The sequence below is a fragment of the Hemibagrus wyckioides genome, linkage group LG15 (genome assembly GCF_019097595.1).
Source record: "Hemibagrus wyckioides isolate EC202008001 linkage group LG15, SWU_Hwy_1.0, whole genome shotgun sequence".
Classification (NCBI taxonomy): domain Eukaryota; kingdom Metazoa; phylum Chordata; class Actinopteri; order Siluriformes; family Bagridae; genus Hemibagrus; species Hemibagrus wyckioides.
In genome coordinates, this window is record NC_080724.1 from 9,884,688 (window position 1) to 9,901,438 (window position 16,751).

Here is a 16,751-nt window from a genome sequence, read left to right on the forward strand (position 1 = left end):
CAGCTGGGACAGTAGTATCAGATTCATCTGATAAAATGGCCAATTATTGTACAAACAAAGATGGTAATAACTTAGAAGTATATAAAAAAAACTATGAGAGAAGGTTCCAGTAGGCAGGAATTTTTTATTGAACATATCAATAAACAACTCGAAACAGCTGCATCCAGAAGAACAGAAAAACACAATGCGAGTGCTGCAAAGAAAATTTTACAGCTAGTCTATAACCAAGTTCAATTAAATCGAACCACAGCATTCTCAATTCAAACCAAAGTGCATACTTTTTTCAAGTAACAAAACAAAATAATATGAATCAACCATTTCTTATTGTAAAATAAATCACACAAATGTAACTATCCCCAATCATCCAGGAATATGTCAGTACCCACACAAACAAAAACCTATCACAATAATCATCAAATATCTAGCAACTGGTCCTTATATCCAAAAATGAAATGATTTTTCATTTTACTGCCATCACAAGGGATAAACTCCCCCCTAAAACAGATGGGTGAAAATCTTCAAACTCTCAATTGCATATTTAACAGTTTTTCCATCTAAGGAGTGCTTAAGTAATATCACATATTACTCTTAAGGAATGTCTTTAGGAAGACGTCTTTCACATTCTTCAAAGCTACAAAATGTCAAAGTGCAACATCAGCACGATTTTGATATGAGTAATATGCCCTTTGGTGGTTGTTGTACCCATGTGCTTTCCACAGCACATCAAAAATATGTCTAGTCCTTTAAGTATCACCAAAAAAAGGTGTTAATGTCACAGTAGAAAACAAGAGAACACAGCTATGAGAACATGTAATTAATGCGGTTAAAGAAAACCCCTCAGTAATGAATTAGCTTCATATACGGAGCTTTGAGTTGTTACTGAAAACAAAGTGCATCAAGCAAAAAATAAATAAATAAATAAATAAATAAAACACCCCAACCTCAAACTTATTAAATGAAGGTCAGCTAAGGATAAAGTTTTTTTGTTTTTTTTTTGGCAAAGGTTGAAGTTTAAAATGTTTTCTTAAAGGTAACGCAATTCAAGTGGAAATGTAAACATGTGGTTAGCTCAGATTAAACAGCGCTAAATTCAAGTGAGAACACTAGACAGCAGATGTTAAGTGTTATGTTCTCATGTAGTGCATTTTCTCTTCACCTCAGTGTGCAATCTTTTCAATTTCATCGAGGTCCTCTGTGTCCAGCTCAACGATTTTCTTACCTACAAAATCACAAATAATCACTATGTAAGAAATTTTGACTTTTTTCTTGTTCCCGGGAAATAACTATTATTTCCCCATTCTTTGTAACCCAAATAAAGAGAAAAAACCCATCTTAGCCATAAAAGTTTGGGTTCATTTTGGGCAGTTTTGTTTTTTAGTAAAATGGGCTAATTCTGAGTTTTTCATTCTCTTAAAAGCCCAAACCCAAACTTCAAGGGGCTTAATGGCTATTTATCATTTTCCATCAAGAGTAATTGGAAAATGTCATTCACTACCCAGGAACACCAATGTAACATGGTGTAATCGTCCAAATTTAATTCAGATTTCAACATCGAACTTTTTAGTCCAAATTGGTTGAGAATTCATTCATCTACTTACTGAAGTGTTCCTCGATGGCTTTGAGCACGGCCATGCTCTGCTCGCTGTCTACCATGTTGATGGCCAGGCCTCGCTTGCCGAAGCGCCCCGTCCTGCCGATCCTGTGAAGGTAGGTCTCATTGTCTGGGTTGCTGTCTTTGTCCATGGGGAGGTCAAAGTTGATCACAACGGAGACCTGCTCTACGTCGATACCTGTTGAGCACAGGTCAAGAGTTCCTTCTTTGTTCACCAGGTAGTGCACTATCTGGGGGTCAGCAACTGAATTCTTACTGGTACACAACTTAATAGTACAGAACAGATACACTGTGAATGAAAATGTTTTAATGAACACTAAAGCAAAATGAACTGTGGGTTAACGGTGTAGTTAATAAAGAAAATCACTTTTAACACTGCAATTTATGATTTCCTGTTCAAATTGGTGTGTTTCCAGTCAACATTTAGTCCTGTCTGAATCCGGTTTGGTGTGTTATTTACTGCTGCTTCCTTATACACTTTTCCATCTAGAAGAGACAAGTTAATGATGGGTTGATGAAAACTTGTTGAATTGATCAAACCTGTTGGTCAGATGTTGTTGAGTAATGCTCTGTAACAGCAGCTCCAAATACAAATGACATGAATGTACTCGTTCTCATACGTTATCATTTATATAGGAACAGCTAACCTACAGATACTACATGTAATCTAAAACTTAGTCTAGACAAATTAAAAAAGTGTTTTTATTTAACAAAGGTTTCTGTAAGATGTTAAATTTTACATTCATGGAAGGAGTCTCCAGTGTCTCTGCATCAATAACCATGACTATAAGAGGTGTCTTTGATTAATAAAAATTGTACCTGGTGACAAAAGCATTTATTCAATCTGATGGAACTCATTTAATGTGTTAGAATCAGTCATTGTGAATTCCTATAATGCCCTAGTACAGTAAGTGTTGAAGTACTCACCTCTCGAGCACACATTTGTGGTTATCAGCACTTTCTCTTTGCCTTCTCTGAAGCGCTGGATGATGGCCGCTCTTTGTTCAACAGTCAATTCTCCACTCAGCAGCGCCACCTGATGACCCTCTGCTGCCATCCTGTTTGACAGCCAGGCTGCGGTTTTGCGAGTCTGCAGCAAGAAGACATGATTGTGGCACATATATCAAGATCATTCCCCTTTAAAACATCCTGGGTATGGATGAGGTCATTAATAGCACATACATGGCAAAAGATCATGGCTTGTGCAATTGTGATTGCGCCGTAGATGTTGCACAGTGCATCGAACTTGTCCTGTTTGCTTCCGCAGTGCACGTAATACTGCTTGATGGTGTCCAGAGTCTCCTCCTCTCGCTTCAGTCGGATGATGTTGGGATCGGGGACGACGCGCTCGGCAAACTGCCACACTGAGTCCTCGAAGGTTGCAGAGAAGAGCAGCATCTGACAGTCTTTGGGCAGTTTCCTGCCGACAGAGCAACAGATCACATGACTCGGTGAGATCCATATTCGATGTGTATATATTACAAATATACTAAGATGTTGTTTTTTTTTTTGTCACATGTGGGTCAGGTCTCGCAACCTCTGAATGCGGATGCTTTGGTCTTGGTGACCCTGCATGCCGATCAGGACGTCAGCCTCGTCCAGTACAAACACCCGAACCTTCTTTGGGTCTATCAACTTTTTTTTGGTTAACCAGTCGGACATGGTGCCTGGGGTGCCGATCACGATTTGCTCCTGGATTGTGCTCCCTCCTTCAACTGAGGAACGGCACAGGAAATTACATGTGCTTGCGCTAAATCCCATTATTCAACTTAGTCACTAAATGGGACGTGGTGCCTTGTGCTTGTGTAGGTCACTAACCTCTATTTCCTCGAATGGCGTAAGCCAGTTTCACCTCAGGGTAGAACTTGCCCATCTGCTCCACGACCTTACCTGTCTGTAGAGCGAGCTCATAGGTTGGAGAGATGCACAGACACTGCAGGGTAGACAACACAGCACCAGAAAATACAATTTACTCATTTCCACACTTTACATGTAGTAGCACTTATTTCCCAATTTTTTGAAATCCAGTTCTCTCAACACTCATGCAATGTCCGAGAGCAGCTCAACACGCTTAGAGGAGAGCACCAAATGTCCTATTCTGCAGATCTAATTAAACAGATACCTGTTATTATCTAATAATCAACAAGGGAGGAGGAATCTTTTCTAAACAAACCAGAGCAGATCCAATTATTATTGAACTCCCAGCACTGGCTGGCCGTTTCACCGCCGATTCCAGCTCTTAAGCTGATTATAGAGAAAACACTTTAGTCACCTGGGAGCAGCGACAAAGCTTTAAAGATACAGTAAACATCACAAATGTAATTTTTAGTGTGTCATTTGACAAGACTTAAGCTCGATTTTTAGAGTACTGGTTCAACTGGACTGATTAAAGCTGTGAGAATCTCCATTTGAGAATGTTTGAGAGTTTTACAATAAACAAAATATAAATGTGAGTGCATTTATAGCATCTAAGGCATTCTCTGGAATTCATGGTAAAGGCCATCATCAGAGATCCAAATGAGTTTTCACTGAAACTGAACCCTTGTGCGATAAGTAAGGAATAAAACACATGGGGCGTGCTGTTATTGGAAAATAATAAACAATGGTTAATGAAGGTCGTGAGACTGAGATACAGCACCTTCTGGCCAATCAGAATCAAGCATTCAGCAGCACTATGGTGTGGTGTAAGAACACACTCAAAACGCTCCTGTTCACCTGGGTCCACTTGTTTGCCGGGTCTACGTGGCTTAGCATGGCCAGTACAAAGGCGGCGGTTTTCCCCGTTCCGGACTGAGACTGAGCGATCAGGTTCTGAGGTCTGCAACCAAAAGGAGCACACACATTAGGAAAACAGAGGATTAGGGTTGTAAAAAGATTAATCCAATATGACAAGATATTTTCCAAATATATTATGGCACAACACCACAAACAGCACATTACAGATGTCAGAGCTTTGAAACATTTCTAAGTGGATTTTAAAGATGATGGGTCTGATCTAAAACCCTTCATGTATAATTAGTGTAGCAGAAAGCCTCGGTTTCTACTCTCTGCTCTTCCTATCCTCCAAAGCTGTTTCCTTCTCCCTTTCTAATAAAGTACTCAAATGCACGTCTTGGGTCAGAGTTACACTCTGCATCATAATGAAAAGCCTCTGGGCAAAGATCAGTAGTTGGCTCAGATGTGTGGGTAGAAATGTTTCACTTACGGTTCTGCCAGCATCATCGGTAGCGCAGTCTCCTGGATTTTTGAAGGTCTGTTGAAGCCCATTCCATAGACTCCCTGCAGCAGCTGAGGTTTTCTGTGAACACAGTAAGCGTGAATTCATTAGGGACGTATCTGTCAAGGCAATTCGATTTCATCAGGTTCATTACGCACAGCGAGTACGGAACAGTTGTAGAATCTTTCAAAAGCAAATAATTATACAACTAATAATATAGGCAATTATTTTCCTAACATGGGTCACAAATTAATAGTATTGTTTGTTGTCCAGGAAACTTTAATCACTATGAGGGCTTTTACTAGGGGTCAGAATAACTTTCTCACAAACATAATATATTCGAAAAGAATTAATATCTAATCTAATCTAATATCGGAGGTGTGATTTGAGAGTGTGAGATACTGCTCACACAGTCACAGTATGATTACATTTGCTGGAAATGTCCACAGGGCGTCAGACTGTGACTGAATATGAACCTTAGCACTGGCATTGTGTTACACTGTCTTTACAGATTAATGTGTATTACAGCGCGTTTTACTTACAGACGCAGCTCTTCGAATGTCTTGACGGAGTAGAGTGGTGAATTCGGGTCTCTCTGAAGCACCTCCACCTGGTTCGTGTTGTTGACGAGGCTGTTCCTGATCAATTTATTCAGAAGAGACTGTGCCGCTCTGTCCACTAGAACACATATACAAAATCCACTGGAACTTAATGAAATAAAGCCACATCGAAATTAACATTATGGGCAGACATCTGATACAGAGATCCTGACAAAGATCATCAATACGATGAATTATGTCATGCTACATAATTGAGCTACTGAACAAATGACTATCATCATCATGATAATTATTATAAAATCAGGTACTGTGTGAAATCATTTCTTTTTCTGTTAAATATTTTACACATTGTAATTTCTGGTCATCATTAACAGTATGACATGTTCTTGATTTTAAGGTGCAGTCATTAGAAAATTTAGGGATTGTAACAGTAGCTTCCTTATGGATATTTCTTTTCCTGTAACAGCTTTTAAATTTAGCATTACTGGATACTGGTACTTCACTTACAACTGTGTGAAACTGCAATTTTGCCTACAGTTTCTGATTCTTTCCACACTGCATAGGCCAGAAAATCAATCTGTCAAATCAGTAATGTTGGGAACCATTTTATCAGAGGATCAATGTCAGCTCTTTGTATAAATCTGACACACACAAGAAGCTGTACAAATACCACGTGCTTGCCTTAAACCGTGGTAAAAGAGAGAGAAAGAGACAGCACTTGCCTTTTTCTTCTTCATCTGATTTGTAACCATCTGGAGGTTTTGCTGTTTCTGAACATGAAAGAATACCCACACACAAAATATTTCAGAACTTAAAAACAAGCAAGCAAACAAAAAAATAAAACGAAACTGAAGTGTGTGTGTGTGCTATAAACAATGACCTTTCGCTTCAGTGTTCGGGATGACTCGCCGGTCTCTAATCCACAGCACTTCACTCTGTTTGGAGCAAATAACACACAGAACAATAACAGTCTTAAACAGCAGTTATTTACTGACAACGCATTAAAAAACACCTGGAAAATATTTTATCTAAGAAGTAAAAACACACTGGAGGATTTCCTGCCACCAGAAAATAATAGGACCAGTATTAACTTCTTCAGCAATTTGAGCAACAGTAGCTCGTCTTTTGGATCGGATCACACGGGCCAGCCTTCACTCCACACGTGTATCAATGAGCCTTGGCTGTCCATGACCTTGTCACCGATTCACCACTGTTCCTTCTTTGGACCACTTTTGATAGATACTGACCACTGCAGACTGGGAACACCCCACAAGAGCTGCGGTTTTGGAGATGCTCTGATCCATAATTTGGCACTTTATCAAACTCCTTCCGCTTGCCCATTTTTCCTGCTTCTAACACATCAACTTTGAGGACAAAATGTTCACTTGCTGCCTAATATGTCCCACCCACTAACAGGAGCCATGATGAGGAGATCATCAGTGTTATTCACTTCACCTGCCAGTGTGCATAATGTTATGGTTGATCGGTGTAGTATAGAATAATATAAGATTGTGAGTTATACTGTAATTTAAATTGATGGCTAATTATATGGCTAATTATATTTAACTACAATAATAATAAAAAAGGATTTTGCAATTAGTAAAAAAATAAAAATAAAAAAATTGCCTGGATTTGTATGTAATATTAATTATTAATAATTTATTTTTATTAAGATATAATGTGATTGAATTAATTTAATTAAATCTATGATTTAATTTATAAATTTATTATTTCTTTTTTTAATACATTTTCTTTTTGTAAACAGAAACTGATTAGAAGAAGCTGAAATCTTTTACTTTCAAAGTGTACATATATATAAAAATATAATTACAGGTTTACATTTATGACTTTTTTTCATTTTTACATCATTACAAAATACCTTAAAACTTGTACCTTAAATTAAAAAAAAAAAATCACAGTAAAGTTTATTTCAAGAAATGCATATATAAAAGCATAAAATCTATATCACGATGCATATTGTGTATCATTAAAAATGTTTTCCAGATTTGTGATCTGATTTATTTTTGTCATATCGCTTATCATTTTAAAGTTCCTTGTTCGCATCTTTTTTTATATTCTTATATTTCTTGATTTATTTTTTTAGGACTGTAGATTTTAGGATTAATTTACAGCGTCTTATTTTCTCATGAATTCATTTCTTTATTCATTCTTATTATTCATTTAAAGTAATCCAGGCTCATATTGTGAAGGACAAGCCTGATATTTATTTATTTAAAAAGAGTATTTAATTTTGGGACTGAATTATTGGGAATGATTACTGATATTGCATTATAGTGATCAATAAATTACAGTAGAGAAATATTCAAACTATTTTTAAAAAACATAAATAAATGACCTTTTTTAATAGTACAATTATGAATATAACTAAATTAATATATGTTGTTCTCTTTGAATCTTTTTGGTTGATGACAGAACCGAATTAACTAAAAAATCGTAAAAATAAATGCTAAATATAAACAGCGCACGCGACCCAAACACTGCAGCCTCTGTTAGCTAACCTGTTAGCATGTGCAGCATAATGATGATGCGAGTCTAATATTAAATAAAAAGGAAAAAAGTAAACGGCCAAACAATTTCTTACTGTTTTGGTTGTTGCTTCTTGTAGATCGACAGAAAATGCCCACGAGTCAGAAGCCATTTCTTTCTTGCTTGATAATATTTTTTTTGCTGCTTTTACAATTTCTGACAACTTTTCCCAACACGCGGATTCGCTGAACTGAGCATCAGTTTATTACGGTTCTGTGTCTCTTCTTCAGTTGTCCGGTCTGGTTTCGGAAAAACCAAACTTTCGTTCCTGCTTGTCAGAAATAGCACCAATTAATTATAAAATCAGGTTTTCTGGAAAATGTGGAAGTAGCCTACAAAGTCTGACTTGAAACCTAAGTGCGGAGAAATTACTACATACGCAGTAGTGATGTGAGCGAATCGGCTCTTTGACTCGGTTCTTTTAGTTGAATACCCGTTTCAGGACTGAGTCGCATCTATGAACCGTTTCTTCTTCTTCTTCTTCTTCTTCTTCTTCTTCTTCTTCTTCTTCTTCTCCTTCTTCTTCTGTATTTCAATTGAATCAAAAACAAGTTGTTGTAAATTAAATTCTTCAAATTAATTGTCCATTCTTGAACAAAGTGGCAATGAGTCGTTTGGAAGCCGAAAGATTCGACTCATCAAAACGAATTCCTGTCACTAATTTATAGGGCACGCACAGGTTCCCCACCATGGTCCTGCACAATGTTAGTGTTGTCCCTGCTCTAATAAGCATTTTCCACCTCAGGAAGTGTCTTTAACTATGGATCTGCAACGTAGGGCACAGACCAAGAACTTTCATTTACAAATATATAGGAAGTTATTTATAGTTTAGGGTTTGTAATGTAACCCAAAACATAGAGATCAGTCATTTCTTATAGAAAAATGTAATCATTTCTTGTGCAATAAGAGTTAAAGGCTATGTTCCTTCTCTCAGTGCCGCATCTCCTCTGGTGACTGTTCATTTATAAAGCTGTTCTTCATAAACTGCCTCCATAAATCTCTCTTATTGCAGGGGAAGTACAGTGCCTAAAAAAATAAATATGCACTCGTACGTGATGTACTTGTTTTGTTCTTACGCATTACATTGGACCACTTTAAAAATTTGAATCCCAAATAGTTACAGTAATATACGGTGGATATAAAAAGTCTACACAATCCTGTTAAACAACAACAACAGAAGAAGAGAAGAAGAAGATCAGAATTTTGGATCAATCGATTCAGAGCCCAGATCTACATCCTATCAAAAAACCCTGTGAAATGGCTTGAAGAGGATTGTGCACGGGAGATCCCTTCACAATATGATAGATATGGAGGACTTTTTCAAGGCAGCATGTAATAAAATTGCCAAATCAAGATGTGATCAAAGATCGATTTGAGTTGATAGACTCTTACAAAACTTGTGTATATGTTTTTAACTCGAATTCTGTTAATAATCATGAAATATCATGGAAAATATCTGATTTGATTGATCATTTTTCACAAAGAGCTATAATTTCATTAGGGGTGTGTAAACTTTTTTATATCCACTGTACATAGTGTGTGATTTATACCTGTGGTGAGCAGAAAAGCACCACAGAATGCTAAACAGATGAAACCATCAGGCAGATGGGCTGCATCTGGTTTCCACTCCTCTCAGCCAAGAAGAGAAATCTGAGGTGACATTTGAAGATTGGAAAAATGTTGCCTGGTCTGATGAATTTCGATTTTTTCTGCAATTGCTAAAGAATTTAATGTCAACTAATGAATCCATGGACCAAAGCTGCCTTGTGTCAAAGGATGAGGCTGGTGGTGTGTTGTGGTGGGAAATGTTTCCTTGTTTGAAAGCTGATTTGAGATTTTATTTCTCACATACGAAATCATACACAGTACGACATGTAGTGAAATGCTTTTTATGACTGTCCTTCGTTTTGAAGAAAGAAGAATAGAGAAAATTTAAAGTGTGTGGACATGAAAAATATAGGGATATAGATGAAATATTTCGAGAAAAATAGGAAAAATAAAAACGAACATACTAGAAGTTAAAGACATGATAAATTATGAAAATTCAATAGTTATCGGATATTCAGAGTTCCTTTCACTGGAACTAAGGGACCAAGCCCAGCTCCTGAAAAACAACCCCACACCATAATCCCCCCTCCACCAAACTTTACACTTGGCACAATGCAGTCAGACAAGTATCGTTCTCCTGGCAACCGCCAAACCCAGACTCGTCCATCAGATTGCCAGATGGAGAAGCGCGATTCGTCACTCCAGAGAACGCGTCTCCACTGCTCTAGAGTCCAGTGGCGGCGTGCTTTACACCACTGCATGCGACGCTTTGCATTGCACTTGGTGATGTATGGCTTGGATGCAGCTGCTCGGCCATGGAAACCCATTCCATGAAGCTCTCTGCGCACTGTTCTTGAGCTAATCTGAAGGCCACATGAAGTTTGGAGGTCTGTAGCGATTGAGTCTGCAGAAAGTTGGCGACCTCTTCGCACTATGCGCCTCAGCATCCGCTGACCCCGCTCCGTCAGTTTACGTGGCCTACCACTTCGTGGCTGAGTTGCTGTCGTTCCCAAACACTTCCACGTTCTTATAATACAGCTGACAGTTGACTGTGGAATATTTAGGAGCGAGGAAATTTCACGACTGGATTTGTTGCACAGGTGGCATCCTATCACAGTTCCACGCTGGAATTCACTGAGCTCCTGAGAGCGACCCATTATATATATATATATACACTATATTGCCAAAAGTATTCGCTCACCCATCCAAATAATCAGAATCAGGTGTTCCAATCACTTCCATGGCCACAGGTGTATAAAATCCAGCACCTAGGCATGCAGACTGTTTTTACAAACATTTGTGAAAGAATGGGTCGCTCTCAGGAGCTCAGTGAATTCCAGCGTGGAACTGTGATAGGATGCCACCTGTGCAACAAATCCAGTCGTGAAATTTCCTCGCTCCTAAATATTCCACAGTCAACTGTCAGCTGTATTATAAGAACGTGGAAGTGTTTGGGAACGACAGCAACTCAGCCACGAAGTGGTAGGCCACGTAAACTGACGGAGCGGGGTCAGCGGATGCTGAGGCGCATAGTGCGAAGAGGTCGCCAACTTTCTGCAGACTCAATCGCTACAGACCTCCAAACTTCATGTGGCCTTCAGATTAGCTCAAGAACAGTGCGCAGAGAGCTTCATGGAATGGGTTTCCATGGCCGAGCAGCTGCATCCAAGCCATACATCACCAAGTGCAATGCAAAGCGTCGCATGCAGTGGTGTAAAGCACGCCGCCACTGGACTCTAGAGCAGTGGAGACGCGTTCTCTGGAGTGACGAATCGCGCTTCTCCATCTGGCAATCTGATGGACGAGTCTGGGTTTGGCGGTTGCCAGGAGAACGATACTTGTCTGACTGCATTGTGCCAAGTGTAAAGTTTGGTGGAGGGGGGATTATGGTGTGGGGTTGTTTTTCAGGAGCTGGGCTTGGCCCCTTAGTTCCAGTGAAAGGAACTCTGAATGCTTCAGCATACCAAGACATTTTGGACAATTCCATGCTCCCAACTTTGTGGGAACAGTTTGGAGCTGGCCCCTTCCTCTTCCAACATGACTGTGCACCAGAGCACAAAGCAAGGTCCATAAAGACATGGATGACAGAGTCTGGTGTGGAGGAACTTGACTGGCCTGCACAGAGTCCTGACCTCAACCCAATAGAACACCTTTGGGATGAATTAGAGCGGAGACTGAGAGCCAGGCCTTCTCGTCCAACATCAGGGTGTGACCTCACAAATGCGCCTCTGGAAGAATGGCCAAAAATTCCCATAAACACACTCCTAAACCTTGTGGACAGCCTTCCCAGAAGAGTTGAAGCTGTTATAGCTGCAAAGGGTGGACCGACGTCATATTGAACCCTATGGATTAGGAATGGGATGTCACTTAAGTTCATATGAGAGTCAAGGCAGGTGAGCGAATACTTTTGGCAATATAGTGTATATGTATATGTATATATATAATATAATATAATATAATATAATATAATATAATATAATATAATATAATATAATATAATATAATATAAAAAATACATATATGTAGATATAAAAAGACAAATATAAATATTCAGTTATGACAATAAATACAGTATGTACATTATGTGCATACATAAGATAAATATAGATATCGAGTTGTAACAGGAATACCAGGGAGTAAAGTGATGGTGCAGTATACACATAAAAAAGATGTACAGTGAGTGTGACCAATGCAGAGTAGTGCAGTTATTGTGTGTGCGACAATCAGCTGAGGTAGAATGCCATGAATGTCATGTGTGGGGGAGTCGAGAAAGTCCAGGTACTAGGTGTTCTGATTTAGGGCCCGAATGGCCTGCGAATGAAGCTCCTCCTCATTCTCTCTGTGTTTGCCTTCAAGGAACAGAAACATTTCCCTGACCAAAACAGAGTGAAGAGTCCATTGTTGGGATGGCTGAGGTCCTTCATTATCTTCCTGGCCTTGGTCCAGCACTGTTTGCTGTATATAGTGTCCAGGTCAGGAAGCTCTGTGCGGATGGTATGCTCAGCTGATCGCACCACCCTCTGGAGAGCTTGTCTGTCCTGCTTGGTGCTGTTTCCAAACCAGGCTGTGATACCATGCTGCCAGGCTTTCTTCACTAGGGTGTTGATGTGTCGGGTCCTGCGTGATGTGAACACCTAGGTACCGGAAACTGTCCACTCTCTCCACTGGGGTCCCATTTATAGTGAGGGGCTGGTAATTCCTCTCCTGCTTTGTGCTGAAGTCCACTATCAGCTCCTTAGTCTTGCTGACGTTCAGGAGGAGATTGTTGACCTTGCACCATGTCTCCAGGTTTTTAGTCTCCTCTAGGTTAGTCTCGTCGTTGTTGGAGATCAGGCCCACCACCTCAGTGTCGTCCACAAACTTAACGATGTTAGTGGAGCTGGAAGTGGCCACACATAACATATATAACACATATAACATATTTTTTTATAACATAAAAAAATCATAATCATAAAAAAACATCCAACATTTCTGAATTGCTTCTTCCAGGATGATAATGTACCATTTTACAAAGCAGAAGTCACCAGAACCTGCCATGAAAAGAAGATCCTACCCAGTAAAGACAATAATGTACACATGTAATGACCATTATCAGAAATAATAATCACACACTTATATTGTTTCACGATTCATGCTGAAGATCTAAAAAATATATATATATATATATACGATTTGCTTTAAAGTGACGAAGTGCTGAAACAGACAAGGATCTTCCAATTGGTTTTAATTTGTTCAAAAGATTTGTTCAGAGATGTTCCACCTCTAATGAAATGTAGAGACAAGTGGCTGAGGCCAGATACTGTTGACACTTTAGATAATATTCTCATGTCTGATAAAGACATTTACTGTTGATGAATAAAGTGTAAGAATCATCATGCATGTTCTATAAAAGTAATGACAAATTATAGCATAATTGCGTGGGCTGTAATTAAGAAAGGAAGAGAGTGAATGAAAGAAAGAGAAAGAGAGCGAGAGAGAGAGAGAGAGAGAGAGAGAGGGGTTTAATTTAATTGTAAAACCTTAGATAAGCCCTCCTACCACACACTCATTCAGACACACACACACACACACCAACCTGTTGTCTTTAAGAAGCTCTAGAGGCTCCATATTGATTGTCATGGTTACCTTCTGTGCAAAAGCAGATGGATCAAATGAGCCACAGTGGCAGAAAATAAAAAACATAAAGAGAAATTTCAAAGCAAATTTTTTTTTACAGCTTAGCAGTCAAACAAAACATGTAGCTGTCTCTAGGGGCCAAAACAGAGCCCGAGAACCTGCTGTAGTCTCTGCGTGCTGCTGCATTTCATTTCAGCTCTGATTTATCAAAAAGGAGGCATGAATAGGCGTCCTCATCAGTGATATCGGCCAACCGAGGGGAGGAGGGCACTAGGTGGTGCTAAGGCTTGGAGGGAAAAAGGGGATGGAATAGTCAGGGGGATGTTATGCTGCTAAATGAGACATGCATCCACATCCTTCTCTGCATCCTCCTCTCTCTGCATCCCCCCACCGCCACCAACTCCAGGCACAGACCAAGAGCTACTTTTTATAACCACATGTTGCTGTGGCGAGCGACTGCATCGGTGGGGTTGCAGCTGCTGCTCACGTACGCACACACACACACAGACACAGACACACACACACACATCTCACTGTCTCTCTGTCTCCCTCTCTCAGTTGTTTGGTGAGAGTGGTTTAATTCAGAGTTTCAACCACCTGTGACAGCTGCTGTTTCCTCTACGCCATTCACACAGACATCACTGACCGCAGAAAGAGGCAGGAACAAAAGGACTGCTTTTCATGCTGCTTTCTCAAATCCTTGCAAGTATTAGAAGAGGTTTCCTCCTTCACTTCAACACCAATGTGAGGTAAGCCTGCAGCTTTGCATGTTGAATTTTATTTTTGTTTTGTTCAAAAAAGTCTCAGGTTAGTTGTGTTAACTGCAAAGAGTAGAGTGTATTAAGAGTGCATAGGATCCAGTCTGGCTGAATCTACAATCTTTCACTACAAACCAAAAAGATTTAATGAATGTAGGTTTGGAAAAAAAAAAGTGAAGCAGAATTAATCAGGGCGGTCTGTGAAGCTGGTGTGATGTGAATATGCAGCAACAGGTGACTTCTGCAGCGTGGTCTCGTCTCTCAGCATGAATGGTCGCACGGGTAGAACGGTTTATATTAGACGGAGGAGATCTCTTATTAGCCTGTGCACTGATTCAGTCAGCTGAGACTCCTGGGAGAGGAACTGAGTCACGCTCAGGGTTTTCCTGGACTCCCCAATCCTCTGCTCTCCTTTTTTTTCCTTCCTTTGGTTCATTTCTTTATATTTGAAACAGATGTGATAGCTTTAATCCACAGACATTGCTCTCATCACAGGGACACTATAATTGATTTTGGCTTAACCATCAATCTGGCTAAATATAGATTATTTGGTGGGCTGCTCGGTTTATTCGCCTGCTCACAAAATCCTGATTATCATGGGATCAGATTACCAGAGGCACCTGCTTTGTTTCAGACACATGATGGCAGTCTTGGCATGGACTGGCAAGGTGGTGTGGTTTAACGCATCACTGCTGTCCCTTCTCATTCCCATCTCAATATAGCGACATGCCAAAGCCTAATGTAATACATTGCTTCCTCTGTGCATGAGTTATTGCGGGCTGGAAGTTGGATGGATTGGATGGAGATGCTGAACGCTGATGTTGTGCGATGATAACACTCACAGAGATATTTTTATCTTCCATCTCTTACCTTATTCTAGCCGAGGGATTAGGTTAGGAGAGATACATTTCTGCCACATGCAATTAAGTCAGCTTTTCAAAAGGCTGTCCTTACAGGAACAGGGAACAGATTGCTCTCACATGAACCTCATACATTACTGCATTGAAAAGCAAAACAGTCGACAAGACAGTCTGTTAACATTTAATGCTTTAAAACAACACTTTAACAGTGTTGCTAAAAGTCGATAATGTTATAAAACAATAAGGTTTAAAATCCGTCGCTGTGACTTAATGATAATAAGCAAAGCCGATTATCTCTCCTTGTTGCCTTTCTCCTTAGAAAAATGCAAATAGAGCATTAAGCATTCTTAATCATCTTTAACAACTTGGGTGCACAGGTTAATTCAACTCTATTTAATTTTATTTGCAAAGCCGATCAAATATTGAGAATATAAATGATAATAATATAAATGATAAATGACCCAAAAGGGAACCCATCCTCATCTAGGTGACACCAGATAATGGATTATAAAATAATTAACTTTAGCATGTGTTATTCTGTATCATAATGTATAGTTATGTATGTGGTTGCCAGGTCTTCAGCTTTATCCTGCACTCACATTAATGTCCGTTTGAAGTTGTTCTTCTCGTTTCCCTGTGGGTTTCCTCAGGGTTCTCTGGTTTCCTCAGACGTCCCAAAGTTCCCAGTATGAAAAACTGTCTCTAGTGAAATTATGTGTGCATGGTGCTCTATGATTGTCCTCCAGGGTGTAATCAAGCTTCATATGAAGCGTTTCCATGATAGACTCCACGGCTCCACCGTGACCGGGATCAGGATGATGCATGATCGCTAGATTTTATTGATTGAACAGAAAAATCGCTTTGTCACAGCAGTACAAGGCACATGAAATTACACATCAACTTCTAAGCAAGTAAATGATAAGTAATGAACAAAGTGATTGTAGTGCACATAATCATAACAAAGTGACTGACAGCAGAATGCATGATGATCCCATAAGTACGTAAATAAATAAATATTGTTGATGATCCGTGTTTTCAGAAACGTCAGCTCTGTGTGTGTGAGAGAACAGCTGCCAGCCTGCAACCATGCCAGGCCTGATCAACAAGGCCAAGCGCACCGCACTACCCCTCAGCGTCTCTGACATCACTTCCTGTGTCCGGGGTTACACCCTTGCCATGACGGCGTCTATGACATATGAAAACATTGAGGATCACCCCATAGAAGGTGAGAGTGTCCTCTCTCTCTCTCTCTCTCTCTCTCTCTTTCTCTCTCTCTCTCTCTCTCTCTCTCTCTCTCTCTCTATGTATTCACATCAATGATGATCTGAGCTCCTTTGTATGAAATGGTGGGTTTGATTGTATCAGGTGATATTACAGATGATTTTCCCTCTATTACATGCCTTAGCTTAAATATATAAATATATAATTTATATATACCTGCATAAACATATACTGTACCTGCATAAACATAGCCCACAAAAATATGTGATGTGTATATTGTTACAGACCTAATGTCTTACAACCAAGATGTTC

At 39.5% G+C, this 16,751-nt stretch overlaps 2 protein-coding genes across 3 annotated transcripts in view; one reads left to right on the forward strand and one right to left on the reverse strand.

Moving 5' to 3' along the window:
• Nucleotides 1-104: 104 nt before the first annotated feature.
• Nucleotides 105-8,317, reverse strand: ddx19a (DEAD-box helicase 19a). The gene is made up of 12 exons (XM_058409082.1): nt 7,992-8,317; nt 6,270-6,324; nt 6,112-6,159; nt 5,372-5,507; nt 4,818-4,910; nt 4,328-4,430; nt 3,431-3,545; nt 3,150-3,327; nt 2,795-3,032; nt 2,540-2,702; nt 1,599-1,790; nt 105-1,219 (listed from the first exon to the last, which is right to left on the reverse strand). The coding sequence occupies exons 1-12, from the start codon at nt 8,046-8,048 to the stop codon at nt 1,158-1,160; spliced, it is 1,440 nt and encodes a 479-aa protein (XP_058265065.1). The 5' UTR covers nt 8,049-8,317; the 3' UTR covers nt 105-1,157.
• A 5,666-nt stretch (nt 8,318-13,983) lies between these two features.
• Nucleotides 13,984-16,751, forward strand: part of vwa5b1 (von Willebrand factor A domain containing 5B1) — a 35,254-nt gene continuing 32,486 nt past the window's right edge. Inside the window, exons 1-3 of one of the 2 annotated variants that reach the window (XM_058409118.1) lie at nt 13,984-14,064; nt 14,159-14,349; nt 16,258-16,443. In XM_058409118.1, the coding sequence (XP_058265101.1) occupies nt 16,305-16,443 (139 nt within the window). In that variant the 5' untranslated portion in view covers nt 13,984-14,064; nt 14,159-14,349; nt 16,258-16,304. Of the gene's footprint in view, nt 14,350-16,257; nt 16,444-16,751 lie in introns of both variants that reach the window. The other variant, XM_058409117.1, reaches the window with a different exon arrangement.